This window comes from Podarcis filfolensis (assembly GCF_964270895.1).
Source record: "Podarcis filfolensis genome assembly, chromosome: 13".
Taxonomy (NCBI): Eukaryota; Metazoa; Chordata; class Lepidosauria; order Squamata; family Lacertidae; genus Podarcis; species Podarcis filfolensis.
Genome location: NC_139615.1, coordinates 31,671,923 through 31,692,366, shown reverse-complemented (window position 1 = coordinate 31,692,366; position 20,444 = coordinate 31,671,923). Strand labels below are relative to the sequence as shown.

The 20,444-nt window shown below is 45.0% G+C and overlaps 1 protein-coding gene across 2 annotated transcripts in view; it reads right to left on the bottom strand.

Annotated features, from left to right (window-relative positions):
* Positions 1-321: 321 nt before the first annotated feature.
* The window catches only part of TBKBP1 (TBK1 binding protein 1), a 57,563-nt gene continuing 37,440 nt past the window's right edge, over positions 322-20,444 (bottom strand). Inside the window, exons 8-11 of one of the 2 annotated variants that reach the window (XR_014541011.1) lie at positions 9,380-9,498; positions 7,631-8,358; positions 5,060-5,636; positions 322-4,632 (exon numbers count right to left, since the gene is read on the bottom strand). Coding sequence is in view for 1 of the 2 variants with exons in the window: in XM_083583028.1 (XP_083439154.1) it covers positions 5,508-5,636; positions 7,631-8,358; positions 9,380-9,498 (976 nt within the window). In the remaining variant the exon portion in view is untranslated. Of the gene's footprint in view, positions 5,637-7,630; positions 8,359-9,379; positions 9,499-20,444 lie in introns of both variants that reach the window. The other variant, XM_083583028.1, reaches the window with a different exon arrangement.

Here is a 20,444-nt window from a genome sequence, read left to right as displayed (position 1 = left end):
TTGTTTGGGGAGAAATGGAAAAGTGGGGGGAAAGGTGGCGGAATTGGGTGTGCTGAAAAAGGTGTGTATGGGGGGGGACACACCTGAAACCTTGGAGACCTGCTGTTAGTGTTCTTCCGCCTTGCATCCTAGTATTGTCAGACTACAAGTCTCATTATCCCTGACTGGCTGTGGATGACAGGACTTGTAGTCCAACATCTAGGGACCCAAGGCTTAGGAACACTGGTGCAATAGAGAAAACTGAGGTAGAATGACTAGTGGTTTGACTTTATGTAAGCCAGCTTCCTACATTCCACTGCCAACCCAAGAAACACTCAGCCATGAATGAAAATGTTCACCAATTGGCAACTTTTATTGGAGTTATTCTGAATCACAGAGCACAGAGTCTCTTCAGAAGGAAAACACACACACACACACCAAAGAAAGGGATGGGAACAATACAGACAGACCAATCTCTCTCCCGAGGGTTTTCCACAGCCAAGTATCTAAGGCGGCCTTCCTTGCATCTTCACATTTGGGGCAATCAAGCTAGAGAGATGGGGGCTAGAGCAGAGATGTCTATTTTCTGACTAACAAGTGACGTAACAAAGAATGCATTTCTTCTAAGAAAAAAAATACTAAGGAGAAAGATGAGGGGGTCATAAGCGACAGCAATTGGGGAGCTTGTTCACAAGAGCACTTAACATGAATCAGTTTACTCCTTAACACACTTACCCAACTTTATATTTGTTTTGTAAGCAGCATTATAAATAGTGGCAAGCGAAGGGCTACACTTTCAAAAGGCATTTGGAGTGGAGATTCTAATCTGTATTAGCAATTGGTATCTGCGTTAAATTGATATGGAACAAAAGACATAAAACAAACAAAGAGGCTGGAAGGACACTCGCATAAACATGCACTGTGAAGTGTGTGGAATGAGTCACCCATACTTTAACCATGCCCATTGTGAGAACAAGGAAGGTACCACGATGATGATACTACGTTTAAAGGTCAACACATCATGCTAAGATGAAAACCTGCCCCAAAGATCAATCTAAGCACTGCTAAGACCTCCCTAGTCCAGGATCACTTCCACATGACCCATTTCTTGAGCATTCTTCCTGATTCGTTTGCACGAAGTTTGCAGGGAGGCTATAAGCCGTCAGCTGTTTATTGGCCACTCATTCTGACCTGTTTGTAGGGCAGTTATATGATAGTGCATCAAGCAACTATTATCCCACACTTCTCGACACATTTCCCCATCGCTTCACTTGAATTTGCAGGTCTGCAATTGAATCCCACTCAGAAAGTGGCAACCATCTGCAAATGTCCCTTACAGGACACTTTCCTTTTTGGGGGGATGGGGACCAACAGTCCTCTCTCACTGTTTGTCCCCCAGGACGTGGTATTCGTGGTAAACCACTTCTGAAGTGATACTTCTGAGCATGGAAGTATCGCTTATCATATCATGGCCAAGTCACTGATAGATCTAACTTCCAGCTCATGCTACCAATTGTACAAACAGAACCAGGAGTTTATTTTGGTACCCTAGGGGGTATATGATGGTGGCCGTGTGACTACCACACCTCAACTGTGCACTTACAATGGTCTGTAGGGCCAAAGACATAACTTTTATGTGGGAGATATTGTCAAACAGACTTGCAGAATGAACCATGGTGCATAATAGTAGTGCCTAATAGAGAAACAGGAATACTCTTTGTCAGCCTCATGTTTATATTCTTCTAAAACAATTCCCTGTGCATTTCTCAGAGGATCAGTAGGGTGGGGTGTTCATGGACACAATGAGAATGGATTTTCTTTGGCCTTACCTAAGGCTACTTAACGAGTCCATGGCAAAGGTGAGATTTGAAGTAAGGACCTTCTGGGTTGCAGTTCAGCAGCTTAGCCACCACTCTATGCTAACAGGCATGAAGGCTCTTGGTAGCAAATTACTTTTATATATTCATGGCCATTGCTGCCCCCTTTTACCATTGCTGCTTGAGTTTTTTGGTTCAGTTTTGGGGTGTTTTTAAAGATTGTGAAGCTTTAGGGCAAAGGAAAATATCTGGGTAATATTTGAGCCCTTAGGTTATGGCAGGCTACAGAAAATAAGAATAATAAAAAAAACACCTTCCCATCACCCAACAGCTCCCCCCCTTTTTTTTTTTGCTTGATTATCATTCCTGCTTCTCATAAACTCTGAGGTAGATTTCACATAGAGAAATGGAAGAAAGGTTACAAGTTGGAAGAGATGCATTTTCAGCCTTGCTCCACAGAACGTGGCTCTCTTCCTACTCAGAAAATCCCCAAATAATCTGTGAAATAATGTGATTTGTGTGGATGAAGGTTTTTTCCGTGGCTAATTTTCAGGTTCTATGTTAAGGGAAGGTCCACACAACATGTCTGTCAAGCAGAAGTCCCTTTAAAGACCCCCATTGGGTGAGTTGTGCCTGAGAGTACAATGGCCCACAACATTTCTCCATGCTACCCAGAGCCTTTGTGATTTGGGACCATTTGCACAGGCATCAATAGTACTGCCTGAGCTTTGAACTGATCCATTTTGTAGCAACAACTCAACCCAAAAAATTAAAAACGTGGGGTCTCCGCGTGGAAGCTGTGATGGGTATAAGAGCCCTTCGTTATAAGAGTATGTGGGAGATGCATGGCTAATAATAATAATAATACCCCACCCATCTAACTGGGTTTCCCCAGCCACTCTGGGGGCTCCCAACAGAATATTAAAAACACGTTAAAAACATGATTAAAAACTCCCCTAAATTGCAGACAGTGTGGGCTTGCTCTGGCTGAAGCAGAGGCAGCCCACACCATGAGAAGAGCGAGAGACTTGCCTCAGGTTGATTTGGGGCACCATTAAAGGGCAGCAGAGTGGGAGACTGACAGACCTGGCTTACTGGAAGTTCTCCTGTGCAGGCATCATTGTAATGAATAGGAGGTACACCCCAAACGCCCCTCTGCACTGCTACTTACTAGAGGGAAGCAGAGAAAGGTTCAGCCCCTGAGACTTTGAGGAGACTGAAGGGTCTGAAGTCTGTCCATGGGGTTCAGCGTCCAGTGAAACACCTTTCACAGAATCATAGAATTGCAGAGTTGGGAGGAACCCTGACGACCATCAGGTATTCAGGAATACGCAGCTGTCCCATACGGGGATCAAGCCTGCAACCTTGGCATCATCGGCACCACACTCTAGCCAACTGAGCTTTCCCTCTATTTAGGACAGGCAGGAAATGATGGGCTGGGAATCAGACCAAGAACTTGGCTTTCCAAGCGCAAAAGGACTGATATGCATGAATCCTAGTCAACAGTTGTCCTGTCTCCCCTCACCCCTTTTAATGCATCTCAGGGGGGCAAGGTTGGTTCCAGCTTTTGGGGGAACCCTCAATCAAGCAGCTTGACCTAGAGAGTCCCGTAACTGTCCTGGGGTGGGAGGGGCAGAGGACAGTGAGGAGTGCAGGGCTGCACCGGCGTCCAAGAACACTGACTGCGTTGACAAAGGAGGTGGGTATGTTCTCGTTCAGCATGCGGCCTGACCATGTCAGAAGGCCAGCTCCAAATATGAACGAAGATGGTGTGGGTGTATGTGGCCAGGGAGAGGGGAAACAGAAGGGAAGCACAGGGCAAAAAAATGGGCTTACCTCTTCTCCTGCAGCCCATCTACTTCCTCACTTGAAATCACCTGTCCGCCCCACACTTGGCAGTGGCTTGGCAGCAACTCACCTTTGAAGACATGGGTCTGTTGCCACCACATCTAGTTTACTGAAGAGGAGCTCAATAAAAGGATGGATATAATGCTAAGGAGGAATTGCCAATTGTGACAGATCATAGTGTGGATGGGGAAGTGGAAGAAGAGGAAAATGGTATGTTTTTGATGGACTGAAGTCTTTGAAAAAACGAACTGGGGTGGACTGCTAATAGTTTTCTGGGAATAAGGGAGAGGACCTTTCTATTCTACATTTCATTTTTAAAAATTCTATTCTCTTCTTAGTTCCCACATGGGTTGGACAGTGAGCCACAAAGACCCATCCCTGTCTGCCACTGCGCATTCTGAGCCCTTGGGATAAGGCAGGCTATAAATCTCAGCACATACATTGGCTAATAAAGAACGGGGTGATAGGAAGACAGTTGCCTCAAGAGAAGAATATCTTTTTGTTTTGTTTTGTCTTACCAAAGCCTGATGCATGGACAGGCTGTTCAAGGAGACACTTCTCACGATACGGAGGCACCTTATGACCGGAAGCGATAGAAGAACCGAAACATGCCAATTGTTTTAGATCAGTACAGAGAAAGATATGCTCAGTAAGGCCAGAGAGAGAGAGAGAGAAAGAGAAACAGTGGATGTTAGAATATGAGAAGGGTGTTTACATTTATGCAGTTGTCAAAAACAGTGTCAACATGCTGTCATTGCAGGAGAACAGTGACGCAGAATGTGGCAAGTACACTTCTTGTTATACTGGAACTAACTACCCAAAGCAAGGTGAGAAGTTGTTTCATGAGAAAAGTGGAAGAACAGTCGCCAAAAGAGAACACAGACAGTCACGTGGGGACGCTTTCTGGAGCTCGACTCAAGTCAGCAGTGCACATTTCCTCCAGTGCCAACTCACAAGAGACCGGCAAGGAGAAGGAGAGGAGCAGCTCCTTTTGTGGAAAAGACAAAGAAAGAAAAAAGCTTCCGTGTGTTTTAATGTCCAGTGCAATAACATAAGAACATCCATGCTACACCTCTGGAAGTTGGCTCTATTTCTCAGCAGCATCGTTAAAGTGGGCTTTTAATGTAAAAGACCAAGACACTTGAACCAGCAGTTGGAGGCCAAGGCTTTCTGTGTCTGATAATTAATGGTCAACAAGGAGTGAGACCTGAACGTCCTCCTTAGTAGCAGAAAAGGCAGGGAGACTGGACCCACTTGGGACTTTCCTGCTCACGGGAGGGGCACAAAAACGAAACCTTCCGATTTCTTTCACCTGAGTGCCAGGCTGTCACCTCAGCAAGTCCAAGAGTTCCTCAGCCCATTTCCCCTGCCCCACCCCAAAAAACACACACACAACCCCGAGAGATTTCTCCTACCCTGAGATCTTCCAGAGACACCCAAACCAGAACCACGTAGATAAAGAGTCATCCCCTGCCCTCGGTTCTGAGCGTTCAGATGGAGAGCGGCGGCGGCATGCTCTGTCTGCTAAGCCTGGCCGAAGCGCATTTCTCGCCTCCTATCCCCACAACCTCCACGACTGGTTCAAGCATTGGAGAAATATTGCAGGCCCTACTCATCAAGAGCAGGAGGAAGAGGAAACCCACTTTAGAAACCAAGGCAGAGAAGAGGGAGAGGGAGAGGCAAAACTCTTCTTCCGGTTCAGTCTACTGGAGACTTGGAGGTATTTTAGAGCGAGCCCCTGTTGCACCACCACTTTTCATGCAGCATCCAAGTTGGGTGGGTGGGAGGGGGGGCCTGGTGAGTGAGGTGGACGGGTCTCACTAAGGAAGCCGGAAGAGGAAGGGCGTGGCAGGTGTGCAGGCCTCAGATCTTACTGTTCTCCAGGTGTGAATCAATGTGTTTTATCAAAGCGTCATCTGGGTAACCGATGGGAAAGGCCACCTGGCAGAGAGGGCAGCTTCGGATGTCAGAGTCCACCGTCTCCATCAGCAACTAAAGGATACAGGTCGGGGAAGGAAGTAGATGAGAGAAGACATCATTTTAAAACAAACAAATCTAAGAAAATTAATTGCTTGTTAAAAGTAGATCTCTTAAGTGTTTTGGAGGATAAAAAGCTGGATCCCTCCTAATATGTGCCTGGTCAGCTAGGCTCACAGCATCAGTCATAAAGAGTGGAAGGGAAACTGTTTTGTTGCAGAAACTGATCGGCTTCTGTCACAGAAAAGGCGGGGGGTGCAGCGCGGCAGGGAAAGCACATGGGGATGTATCTGGGAAACTCCCACAGGGGATGTACAGATCATTGAACGGTGATTTTTAGAATCCTCTGCACAGCCCAATGGGAGTAAAAAATAATAATAATATGGTAGCATCATATATTGCTTGCTATATTGACTGCAGGTATAAAATTGTAAACAACGTATTCATTTAAATAGTGTGTTTCTATATAGCAGCAACTACCTGTGAGTTCAGATCAAAAGTTTACATTTATGAATGACTTTTGAGAACCAGAGCACCTGCACTCAAGACAAGTCGGGAATAAAAATACAGAATGAAAATACGTTTGACATCTTAGCGTTTCATTACTCCAGAAGACTTAGGATGCTCCAACACAAGGGCCTCTTTCGCATTCCCCCTCTGGTATTTTCCAATTTGCTATTGGTTTTGCTTCTGTTAATTCTTAACGCAATTATCAATGTAATATAATTTCCTTAAACCTGAAGCAACCACTTGTCCTCCACACCCACTGTTAAAATTAGGTGGTGCACGGTGGATGGGCCTCCAGCCAACCCCTTCCCTTCAATTAAAATAAAACAAAACTGGAAGACTTGCACACAACCTAGGCATCATATCATGCTCATTCCAATTGATGAAGAAAACGATTCATTGGCTCCTCCTCCAGGAGGACCCAAAACCTCTTGATTCTTCCAGGCAACTGGATGACCTCTGCTGCCACTCCTCCTAAGTGCTGGAGAAACATCCCCAAACCCCACCCCCCTCCTACAAAATGGAATATTAAAACAAGGGGAGTGCTGTAGTAGGGGTGGGGAACCTCTGTCTATGAGTCAAATGTGGCCCTCCAGGTTTCTCCATATGACCCTCAGAACTCTCCCTAACCATAAACTCCCACTCCAGAGGCCACACACCTCACCAGCCCTGCACCCAATTGCAAATGCTTTTGCTTGGCTGGAACACATCCTCTCGCGTCTCTGGATGGAGGATAGAGAGGTATCTGGGAATGTGCACGGAAACTACTCTTCTGTACAATGGCAGAATCTGCATCTGTTGCTCCACCCACTTCTGCCTGTGGCTCCGCCCACCCCATCATGTGGTCTTCAAAAGGCTGTCCAGAATGGAATATTGAAAATGGCTCCCCGCCCCTCTTGCTACAGAGGTGATGTGGCTATGCACTCAACCACACAAACTAATGCCGTGCTCACACACGACGTTCTTGTCATCAAAATACAATACGTTGTATTTTCCCAGTTAATCTGGATATATTATTTCTGGGGAAATTCCAGTATGTTAAAGCATACTCACCACTGCTGCTAACATCCATTTGCGATATTTCACCAACCCATTTACAGTATTAAGCCCCCTTAAAGCCAAAGAGTACCATTTTAACCCCCAGGGCACTCTGGGGACTGTAGTAGCTCTGTGAGGGGAATAGGGGTCTCCTAACAACTCTCAGTATCCTTAACAAACTACAGCTCCCAGGATTCTCTGTGGTGAGCTTGTGACTGTTTAAAAAAGTGATATAATACTGCTTTAAATGTATGGTGCAGATAGGAACTCAAGTCTTTTGCCTGTGCCATTCAAATAGTCATTATAAAAACCCCAGAAAATGTTTTTTTTAAAAACAAAAACAAAACTTAATTTATAAATAAAATAAGCAATATAAGAATATGTGTGTGGATGATCTTCCATGAGACCGGATAGTGCATTTGAACTGGAATGATGGCATACAAACATCACTGGGTGCTGCTTACATTGATTGAAGGCCAGGACTGGGCATGCTCAGCCCTGGAGTACGAGGCATCAGTCCGGTGTGTGGAGGTGTCGGGGATAGGGAACCCTGCACAGAAGGAGGCGCAGCGGATGCCCCCCGCTTCAGGGCTGGGGGGACTTGGGAGGGCCCAGTCGTCTTCGTCCGAGGACTGCTTCTCAAAGCGCAAGTGCTCCTCGAAGGCGTCTCTGGCGTAAACTTCGCCGTAGGGACGGTGCTTTGGTAAGGTGGACGCTTCCGGCTGCAGCCAGAGGGAGCGGTTCTGCTGGTACATAGCCGCATCGCTCACCTCCGAGTAGCTCCGGCGGCCCTGGAAGCTCGCCTTGATGTGGTGGCTCAAGGGTTTGGAGTAGGCCAGATCCATGATGCTCCTCTCGCCACCCGGCGACCTGTGCTGCGAGGTGATGGCGGGGGAGGAGCAATTGGGGCCCGGCGAGCAGCGCTGCGGGGCAGGAGGCTGGGCGGGCAGCGGGGCAGGTGAACGACGCTGCGAGGCGGGGGACTGGCAAGGGGGCGGCGCTGGGGAACGGCGCTGATGCGCGGGGGACTGGCAAGGGGGCGGTGCTGGCGACCGTCTCTGCAGGCCCGGAGACTGGCATTGAGGGACAGATGAAGATCTCCCTTGCTGCGCTGGAGACGAGCACTGAGGCCCCGGAGATCGACGCTGCTGAGCGGGGGAATGGCGCTGCGAATGGGGAGAGTGCCGCTGACCTGGAACAGAGCAGGAGCAAGTCAGAGAAGGATCCTGCTTCGAAACTGAGAAGCAGCAGTTGCTCTGAGGCTGCATTTCCCCACTCCCCCACATAGCTGTCTGCAAAACCAGCCAGCAAAACACCTCCAGCACCATTCGTCTGATTTGTACCAGTAAGAGGTCACTTAAGAGCATAAGAAGAGCCTGCTGCATCATGGCCAATGGTCCATCTGTTCTCACGGGGGCCAGCCTGTGGGAAATGAGGAACCAGAACAGGAGGACAAGAGCATTCTCCCCTCCTGTGGTTTCCAGTTCCAACTGCCTTCAACTGCGGAGGTGGAGCATAGCCATCATTTGACTATTCGCTGTGCCAAGAAGTACTTACAATAATAATATTATAATAATTTATTACTTAAACCCCGCCCATCTGGCTAGGTTTCCCCAGCCACTCTGGCGGCTCCTAACAGAATATTAAAAACACGATAAAACATCAAACATTAAAAACTTCCCTAAACAGGGCTGCCTTCAGATGTTTTCTAAAAGTCAGAGAGTTATTTATTTCCTTCACATCTGACGGGAGGGCGTTCCACAGGGAAGGCGTTGCTGCCACAAAAGGCCCTTTGCCTGGTTCTCTGTAACGTCATTTCTCGCAGTGAGGGAACCACCAGAAGGCCCTCGGCGCTGGACCTCAGTGCTGAACGATGGGGGTGGAGACGCTCCTTCAGGTATACAGGGCCAGAGGCCATTTAGGGCTTTAAAGGTCAGTTCCAACACTTGGAATTGTGCTCGGAAACGCATCAAAAGGGTACCACTCTGGCTACCTCTCAGCAAGATGGACCTTTGGTCTGATTCACCATGGCTCTTCTTATGTTTTGTAATTCGGGCTGGTGGGCAGACTTGCCTTGCCTTTGGCCCTTTCCAGGTCTCATAAACACACTCACACTCGCCTGGTTTCACTGGTTATCACAGCTCCTTCTTCCTCTGACCTGCTCCCACACCCCGTGCCTCCCCTGGCTTTTCCCTCCCCCATGCCCCACTCACCACCATTGAGGGCCTGCTCTTGCACAAGCGTCCGGAGAATCTGGCTTTGGAGAGAACTCAGGTTCCTCAGGCGACACAACTCCTCGGTCAGCTCCGTGTAGGCAAGGGCCAGGTTTACCCTGACAAAAGAGGGGGAAAGGGGGAAAGTCCTGAAGGCATATAAACGGCAGCCTCTGCAATAGGAGGCACTTTCTTTGGAGGGTGGGAGATGGGCGAGATTTATACAACCGCTTTGGAGGCAACCTTTGCCATCTGTTGTGATCTTCAGTGGGTCACCACAGGCAGAAAGCGAATGCAGAATAGCCACCCTTCCTAACCTTCCTCCTGCAAGTCAAGCTTCCGGATATGAACACCACAGTAAAACAAATCAATCTAGCAGTGATCCACTAAACTAGGAGCTGGGCCCATAGTCAGGGCTGGCACCAAGTCTTCAGGGACCCCTCAGCCTGGTGCTGCTGACTACCCTCTGCCAGTGCATGAATGCCCCCCCCCACGACCCAATGCTGCTGTTGCCATGGCAGTGGTAGCAACACTACTTACTGCACTCCTTGTCTGGCTCCTGAATGGCTGTTTCAGTGCCAGGAAGGCAGGGTGAGACATTTCACTAACCTTTTCCACCCATTCAAATGGAGGAGCATTCAACCATGTAATTCTTTACCTACATTCTTCAGGGGCCATAGCTCAGTGGTTTCCCACCTGCTTTGCATGCAAAAGGCACTGGATTTTAATCTGCACCACCTTCAGGTAAAAGGATCTCAGGCAACAATATTGGGAAAGGCATCTGGCCTGGAGATCTTAGAAAGCAGCTGCCAGCCAGGAGACAATATAGAGCTAAAAACTGTCTTGGGAAACCTATGGGCCTCCAGATGTTGGGAGTCATCTCCTATCAGCTGGAGCCAGGAATGATGGGAGTTGTGGTCCAGCAACATTTGGAAGGGCACAGTTTCCCCACCCCATGAAATAAATGGAGCAATAGCTCGGTAGAAGTAACTTCACATGTTCAAAGGGGTATAGTCCACAAACACGTTCAACCACTTTAGTTGCTCTTTGTGGCAACTAGGTCATTATGTCGTTGCTTCCTACATCTGGGTTTCCCAAACTTAGGTCTCCAGCTGTTTTTGGACTACAATTCCCATCAGCTTACAACCCTGTTCTACAATTGAACATCAGCTTACAACCCTGACGACTGGTCCTGCGAGCTAGGGATGATGGGAGCTGTAATCCAAAACCAGCTGGAGACCCAAGTTTGGGAAACCCTGTTCTACATGAACATCAGCTTACAATCTTTATGTGGAAAGGAACCAGGTATTTTGGCCCACCCACCTGGTTCCTTCCTCTATTAACTCCCTGACTCGCTTGCCAGGGCATGATCTGATGTTAGGCTCACAGCATCAGTCATAGCCATAGATGCCAACTCCCTTGAGTACACACAAAATTCCCCATGAACACAGGCACCCACAAATTTCGGTGCCAGGGACATGCACGCTGCATGGCACCCATGGCCCCAGGCACCCACAATCGCAGGGCCAAGTTAGCACTCCTGGTCATGGTCACAGCTTTATTCTCAATTCATGTTTTGTTATCATTGGCAAGATATCCCAAATACACTTTTGATCCAAACTACAGGGTTGCATCCGAAGAATGGTGCACACAAGGAAAACAAACCAGAGGTCTGTGCAAATTTTGCACGGGTTCTCTAGTTATTCGTAAGCATTTGCTCCTACAAAAGGTTGCACAAGAAGAAGAAATTAATCTGACACTAACGAAGCCATACTGGTGTGAACAGCTAAAGGGGAAAGGGCTGTGTAACACACCATGGGAAAACCCAACTTCGCTGTGCTCCGAAACAGTAATGTGAACACACGTTACTTCTCTCCCCCAACCCTCACCCCCGGTTCCTTTTCACACATCTTTATTTAGAGCACTTGTTGGCCCACCCAGTCCCCAGAGCCCTCAGAGAATTCATAGAGTACAGTTAAACACATTAAAAACCAATCTAGTAAATCTCCGGCTTATAAACCAGCACTAGCAGCATGGCAGCATTTAAACCCCTTCAGAAACACAATTCTAAAAAGCCAAGGACAATCAAATAGAAAGGTTTCCACCTGGCACAAAAAAAAAGAATCTTAACAAAGGTGCCAGGCATTTCATAATTAGGGTGCCACCACTGACAAAGCCATATCCTTTGCGAGCAGTCAGTGTTGTTCCCAGAGAATTCTCAGTCCCAATTCTGAACTTCAGTCTAGCCAGAAATGAGGACCCTCAGTCAGAGAATAGCTTCAGGTACGGCAGATAAGAGAAGGCTGCAAAAGTCCAGCCCTACAATCACAATACTGTCTTGAGCCATGAGATGTTGTGGAAACACTTCCTCCCTTTAGGGGATGACCCACTCACTGCCCATCAACGCCCTGACAAAACCATCAAGCCTTTAGAAAAGAAGAAGAAGAAGTCAGGTCTTGCCCTGAACTTCTATGTCACCTTGAAATAACATATTGAGTACGCTTATGAGAATGGAGAACCTGTCTGATGAGGTTACCAAAGGCACGTCACCACGTGGACATCTTGCACAGAGAAAGCCATCGAGTTAAACTGAATGGCTCTGACAAGGGGGGGCAGGACATGGGAGATGGGGTGCACTTAACTGTACCAGACAGCTATCCCCTTTCCATGGATTTGTCGCCAATTGTCTCTTCAAGGCTCCTCAAAGGGGCAGGGGGAGGAATTATTCAATTCTGCCCAAAGAAAATTCAATTGTGTTCTCTTTTCTTTCTTCTCTCGAGTGAAGAGGGACAGCGAATTCCCCTTCGAGGGGTGCGGATGTTTTCCCCCGACATTTGGAAGCTTTCGTTGAGGGCTTGTGATAGGAGATGAAATGAAATGTCCCGAAAGATCTGGTTATGAATGACTGTCAGAGCTTGACAAGCAGCATGGAGCGTGCGCACAGAGGATGTATCCTGTTGATAGAGAAGGTATGTCTGCTTCTAAGATGGTGAAGTGTCCCACCTAGAATCACCTCTGTGGCTACAATCCAAGATGCACTTCTAGAGCATCTAAAGATACCAAGACGGGCAGCTTTAAAGCTCACCACTCTTCCTTCTCCTCGCAACCTGGATCTCCACGTTTTTATTTATATGCCACCTCCCACTCACACAATCGTGGGTTCATAGGAGTCCAAAATTAATTACACATTTGTGGGGCAGCAGCGTTGAAGCATTTGTTTAATGACTGTGGGAGTCCCGTCCCCCCGCAACTATTCTTTAACTGTTTTATTGGTTTTAAGAAAACAAACTTTAGTAGATCCCATATATACATATAAATAAAAAAAATCCACAATATAGCAAAATACATACAAACAAGAAATACAGTATAATTATAGTTACAGGTAGGTAGCCTTGTTGGTCTGCCAAAGTCAAAACAAAATAAAAAAAATCCTTCCAGTAGCACCTTAGAGACCAACTAAGTTAGTTATTGATATGAGCTTTTGTGTGCATGCACACTTCTTCAAATAGATGTATCTGAAGAAGTATGCATGCACATGAAAGCTGATACCAATAACTAACTTAGTATAATTATATTTATACTTGGCTTTTCCGCATAGTAAAATGCTATATTTGTCCATACTTACATTTATACCTCATAAACTCAATAAGGAGTTTCCATTTATCTTTAAAATTTCATCTTTCTTTTCTGCCTTCTCTCTCTCTCTCTAATCAAGCCCGTAAGCTTATACCTTGAATGGCTACCTTCCAAATTTTTGTTAAACATTCTTTCACTGTGGGTGGCGACCTATTTTTCCCATTAAATCATTGTATTTTAATATTCTGCTGGAAGCCGCCCAGAGTGGCTGAGAAAACCTAGCCAGATGGGCGGGGTATAAATAAATGATGATGATGATGATGATGCAACAAGCATGCAAAAAGTTACTATTAAATTCCCCATTAACTCTTTATGTTTTATTTCTGGGTCTAAATACAATAATAATTTGTAATAAAGTGCAAAATGTTATTAACAATATTATCTTTACTACCTCTCCCCATAAGATTTTAATCAACAGAAAGGTCCACCAAATATGTTCCAGATCTGCTAGGGTTGCCATATTTCAAACAGTGAAAATCTGTTCAGAAAAGTTGTTGAGCAAAAACGGTATTGCCAACATGGACTGCCATTTCCCCAGATACTGCACTGATTTCTGCCCAGACACCGATGACGACTGTGGTATTCCTGATATGTCCAGGAACCTCCAGATGTATGACAACCCTAATATCTGCTTTCAAATGTACACATCTCTTAACACTTTCTACCACAGAGAATGTGAATTTTACTCAATCTTTGTAGAGTCGTGTACCATTCATAAAGCGGTTCGTATTGATTTTTTTGTATGTTAACAAAAAGAGTTTGTGCTGATTCCCGAGTAAAATCCCATCCCCATTCTTGTTCAGAAATTGGTTTAAATTACACACCCTCTAAGACTATGACACGATGGCATAGCTTGAGGGTTTGAAGATGATATCCTTTTGTTATAACTGCAGAAGCCATCTTTTTATATATAAGGCATTAGTTAGCAACCAAACAGGGGCCTTGACTGGACTGAAAAGGGTTTGGGAAACAGATTTAGGGCAAGAAATAGATGAGACAAAATGATGGCTCTTGGCCCTGGCAAAATCCATCTCTGCATATATTAGAAAAAGTACTTTAAAAGTGGTTCACAGATGGTACTAGATGCCAATTCAGCACGCCCATATATTGCCTATGGTCCAATCATAATACTGATGGAAAATATGGGACTTGTTATCGCTTTTGGTTGCGTAGTTGTACTGATGGGGTTGTACTGATGGGTATAGTCTATTTTTTTAAAAAAAAGGTTTAAAATAATTTAATTGTCTCTTCAATATTTTTAGATATTCTATGTTCTTTTTAAAATACAAGTGGAATCAGGGCTTTTTTTTACTTGCTCCTCTGCTAGTGTACGTGCTAACAGATTATCAGCTTTCCTTCCTTTCTCAAGATATTTTTGAGTAAAATTAAAGGCTTTTTTTCCTGCTTCATGAACATTTCGCAGTTCTAACATATTTCTGTATTTCTCAAGTTCTGCATACGTACTATCTGACATCACAGCCCTGTGTTGCTGTTCTGAATTTCTTATTTTCTCAAACAGCTATTTATTTAATGTGGTGCGCTGTTTCTGCAAATAACTTGACATATTTATTAACAAACCTCATGCAAAAGCTCTGCCATATTCCAAATTATTTTCCAATTTATTTCACTAGTGACATTATGTTGGAAAAAAATTCTTGCAGATTATTCTGTATTGTCTGTACAATTCTCGAATCTTGTAATAAGAATATAGTTAACCTCCAACTCTGAGGCTTAAACACGCTGTTCTTCCTTCCCAAGTTAAACATCTTGGCCCATTATCAGAAATGCTTTGAATTCCCATTTCTGATAGTAGCTCATCAGCTAATAAAGCAAATAAAGGAGAATTTCAAAAGTAAACTTGTGTTTTTGCTTGGTCTGATATTGAACAATGTGATTTTTAAAAATTAGATATATATTTATAAAAAGCCATGCATCGATCAGATGCAAAGTTTGGGATCTCCTTAAAAAAGCTTTGAGGAAGAGTACTTTCGGTGTTTCCAGTTTAACGTCTTATGTCTAACTTTGGGGTTATAATCCCATTAAAGTCCCCTGCACATAACACATTTCCTTCATAAGAGGCAATGGTTTCATCAAACAATTTATTACAGAGTCTTTGCTTCTCCTTTGGGGCTAGACATTAATCAAAGTTTTTTTTTAATCTAACATTAATCTTTTTAAAAGTAGCTATTATTATTAAATGATAGAAGCCTGTTTCTTTATATATAGGTTTCTAGCCCTCATGATCACAGTGGGTGGGCAGGGGGAGAAGCTTTTAACACTATTTAGGGGTTGGAAGTGATGCAGCTGTGGTTTCATAGCCCCATCTGCAACCACCAGGAATCAGCCCTGTAGATTTATATTTATCTCTGTGTGTGTGTGTGTGGTCTTAGCTACAAGCTTGGTTAAACTAAAGTTCGCCTAGAAACTGACGAAACCACAAACTTTGCTTTTCAGAGCCCCGATCCAGAGAGCCCATGGGCACAGAGGGGGCTGCTTGCCCAATGCCCAAGTACTCAGCCCATTTCACAGATGCTGCTCTCAGCAAACTTTACAAACAGCTCTGTTAAGAAGGCTGATATTATTAATCCCCGTATTAAATGTTACAGGCGGGAGGAGGTGGTGGAAAGATGTGAGATAACAGCTCACTTAAGGCCACTCAGCAAGTTCGCATGTGAAATGCGAGGTGAAGTAGGGGCTTCCTGCTTATGGCTTGTGCCTTTAACCTCCCGACTATCACCAGCTCTTGATAAAAGCTCTGTGCAGCTCACAAAACAACGCACATGGAAACTGCATGGGGGAAGCGCATTAGGGAAAGTGTGGCTGTACGCAGTGCCGGTTTTACGTAGAAGCTAAACAAGCTATAGCTTAGGGCCCCACTCTCTTGGGGGCCCCCAAAAAATTTAAAGGAAAAAAACCCCTGGATGTACACTTCCAAAATATAAGATAAAAAACAATTAAAACAAAACCTACATACAGCAACAGTGTTTTGTGTTGTGTAGGCTCCTATGATGTAAGTAATGGACCCTGCCTGCTAGCCTGCTCCCTAAAATATCACTGGTTTGCTCCTTTCTATATATAGGGTGCCTACATTCTGCATGGGCTGGTTGCGTGTCAACATGTGCAAATGGCTTTAGATACCTACTAGGTCCATAAATTACCATATAGCATATATTCAACACAAAAAACAGTGACAATTTGTTGTTGACAAAGGGCAGCTGTATTTATAAAATGCCATTTTTATGCTCTGTGCAGCTTACAAAAAACACACACATGGAAACTGCATGGGGGAATGTGTGTGTGCGTGCATGCGTAAATTGTGTGGCTGCATGCTGCAGCTTCTGAACATTTGCGGTGTCTTGATCCCTGCACAGAATCTTGCTTCCCCAGTGCAAGTTAAGTTAGCAGGATCGGTTCGTGAAAGTAGAGCTTTGTTCAAAGGCAGGCACTGTGTGTTTTAATTCTTCCAAAACAAAACATCAGCTCTGTAATATGCAAAGTGTGAAGCATACCTCTGAGCGTGTGCAAAATGCATTTTCCTCCTTTCCACCTCCCATCTCACGAAAAGCCACAGTCTCTCCACACATTTAGGAATAAAACAGTGAGGTCTGTACGTATCATATGGGACACAAGTATATAGGAGCCCCAGCACATAATGATATAAAAATTTCAGCACTCCAAACGTAAAAAGAAATACTGCAGTCTCCCTTTCTTTTTAGTTCGGTTTGTAGACTTTCAATTTTAAAGTTTCACACCAGATCCCTCCCTTCCCTCCCAGGGCTGGATTTAGGTTAGATGAGGCCCTAAGCTACTGAAGGTAATGGGGCCCTTTATATGTCCAGCTGTCTTTTGTCAACGACAAATTGTCGCTGTTTTTTGTTGTTGTATATACGCTATATGGTAATTTATGGACCTAACAGAAAGCCATTTGCACATAACAAAATATGTATTTTATCAAAGTAATTGTTGAACTGAAATACAATTAAGAAGTATATTATACTTTTTTAAAAATGCTGGATCTTTTGGTTTTTTTTTATTGGGTTGTTGGTTTTGTTTTGATTTTATGTACTTGCTATTTTATGTGAACCACCCCAAGACCTTCGGGTATAGGGCGGTATAGAAATAAAATAAATAAAATAATAAAATAAAATAAATAAACAAACATTTCCAGTTTCTGCATTCCTCTTTCAGGGTTGCTATCAATACAATAAATGGTGCCAAAGTGTGAGAAATTTGCCAGTTTCAGCTTGATGGAACTTTTTTTTTTTTTTTTGTAAATCAAAACCTTCTAAACTTTAAAAACATCAGCCTTTATTTTTTTAAAAAAATAATGTTCAAGCATTCCATTTTGAGGAATGTTTTTTCAGTGGTTTTTGCTTTTTAAAAAAACAACTATTTTGTGCATTTCGCGTTATTTCCATTAACCTGATCTCAACAATCGCCCACACTCTCGAGAGGAGGTAGCACATATGTAAACAACAGGACCAAAACAAGCCACCAAAAGCAACGGTACTCATGCACCACGTAACCTCAGAATCTAGTAGCATGAGAGAATCTTACTTTTCAGGGTTTTTGTTTTCCAGAAACAAGTTTATAGACCATATGGCTCCACCAAGAGTCTAGGTAGGTTTATCCTAATCTGCAAAGTACCTTGCCCCTTCTCATTGCTGGCAGAAGTTGGATAACTGTGCCAAATCAATCAAACGTGGATAAAGTATATTTGCTGTGGATTATTTATATACCGTACATGCAGGTCTCACAATGTGCTATTAGAAAATCATATATATACACACACAAACACACACACTTCAACCCAGGATATGCATTTTTGCACACATTAATTTGGCTGGAGAACTGCACTGCAAAATTGCGGTGACTTCCCCCTGGAAGGAAAAAAAAAAGCCCTGCACAGAAGTGTAAAATTTCAAAGGTGTTTCAGTGTGTTTGTGTATTGTATGGAAGCGTGCAAATTAAGCAAGCTTGCTTTTAGATACAAGCTGAACTGAATTTATCCCTACTGCTTGGTCTTTTATACTGAGCATGTATATATTATATCTGCAAGAAATGGTGAGCGTGTTGCACTGTATATTTCAAGGCGTTCCCCCGTCTTTGCAAATGAATTGCAAGATATTCTCCCCTCCCACCACTGCTTGGCTCCTTCCTCAAGCCCCTCCATCCCACCCCGCCGGCAGTGCAATGGAACACAGGATTGTGTGTGTGGTTTCAATGTGGCTGGGGAGGGGGGAGCCTAAATCTATAGCCACTGCGGGTGGAAGGAGCGAGGAGCGAGCCTCGTAAACAGGCCCGCCGCACAACCAAATGAGAAAAAGCACGAAACCACAGCATTATCTACCATCTCGGCGTGGCTCAGTGGGCAGGAGAGCAGAGCTGTGTGGGGAGAGGAAATGGCCGGGCAGAACTAACATACCACCCCTTAAAATAAATTTTAAAACTATACAAGAAAATGCACGGGGCTACCAGCCACAGATACTCCCACTGCTTCTTGTTTTATTTTAAAGATTGTCGGTGCTTGCTTACATACTGCATACAGTGGTACCTCAGGTTAAGTACTTAATTCGTTCCGGAGGTCCGTTCTTAACCTGAAACTGTTCTTAACCTGAAGCACCACTTTAGCTAATGGGGCCTCCTGCTGCTCCCGCGCCGCCGGAGCACAATTTCTGTTCTCATCCTGAAGCAAAGTTCTTAACCTGAAGCACTATTTGTGGGTTAGCAGAGTCTGTAACCTGAAGCGTATGTAACCTGAAGCGTATGTAACCTGAGGTACCACTGTATTAACTAACGGGAGTGGGGACAGGGAAGGTGCTTTTGACCCGAAAAATAGACTAGTGTGCATTTGGAAGATGAGGAGCAGCAACAACACAAGAAAGCCCAGATTATGAATTTTGGCAAAGTTTAGGACTGGTGATTTAAGGTAGCCAAAATGAGCAGGTAATCTTGTTATCGGAGGTGGCTCCTCAGAACTTCTTTCCAAAGCAAGACCTCAAGTCTGGGGCATGTGGAGCAGAAATGAAACAATGCCTCTGAGCATGGGCAGAGGGCCTTTCCTTAGCCCCCTCACCCCACCCTAAGCAAGCACAGACTGCCTCAGTGCCGGGGGGGGGGGGAGACCAGAGTTCAAATCCCCACTCGGCCATGAGGCTCAAGGCATGGGCAGTCTCCCGCGCAGGGTTGTTGTGTGGATAAAATGAAAGAGGAGACCTGTGTATAACACCTTGATCTCCCTGAAGGAACGGTAGGATGTAAAGTGTGAAAAATTAAATAAACAAGCCATCTCACCTTCTGTCTTGGGCACCTTGCCATCTGCCAAGCTGGCATTATGAGGAAGGCGGCTGCGGTCGTTCAGAGTGGGTGAGCGGCTACGGGAAAGTCCCCCCACGCACTCTCAAGAGCAAACTCATATTTTTCACATCTTCCAGGGCTGAGCTGCTGCTGCTCTGGAACGAAGTTCCGGTGAAGCCTCTATCGTAACAATAAGCTTGCAAGAACCTATTCTTTCCTCCGACCTCAGCAGCCAGGCTCCAGGCATTCAGTCAAAGCTTCACCACCCACCTCCCCAACTGCAACGGAGGGCAGATGAGATATTGCCCAGCAGCAGTTTATGTGGCCTTGTTGTGTCTCGCTTTCCACAAGAGGGCGAGGTCAGCAAAATGTGGTTGCAAAATTCAAACGTGCTTCTATGGATGGAGGGGGGTGGTGGAGGGAGGAGATGAAAGCCAGAGGGGTAGGCCTTTTAGTCTGCTACAGCAAGAATGCACAAAAATGTTCTCCGGCACCTTGAAGACTAACCCATTTATTGCACTACAGGCTACTGTGGAGTAGAGTCCACGTTTGGCCCCAGAATTTACCATCTCTCTCTAGTCTATATACATACTCAGGGTTTCCCAGCTGCTGCTTGGACTACAACTCCCATGATCCCTAGCTAGCAGGACCAGTGGTCAGGGATGATGGAGAGTGTAGTCCGAAAACAGCTGGAGACCCAAGTTTGGGAAACCCTGGAGTCACTGAAGGGTAAAACTTCATGCATGTCGTGAATGTTTGCACCACAATAAATCTGCTAGTCTTTAAAGGTGCTGTAAGACTATTTTCTTCTGTCCTCCTATGAAACAAAGGAGGCTCTTTTCAGCTTGAAATCAGACCAATCTATAATCTATGCCGGTAGGGTGGCTCCTTACGCATTGCCAAAACAGAGGACAAAAGGGGGATACAGCTCTGCATAAAATTTGCACGTGCCGATCTCGGTATATGGTATTTTTGTAAGGGAAAAAAATGTGCTGCAGTTCGTGTCACAACCTCAAGCAAGCACACATCCTTTTTAAAGCATGGAGGGATGGAGAACCTGGGGCCCTCGAGATATTATTGGAATCCATGTCTAGCCCAACAGCGTGTGATTGAGGGCCACAGATCCCCCACC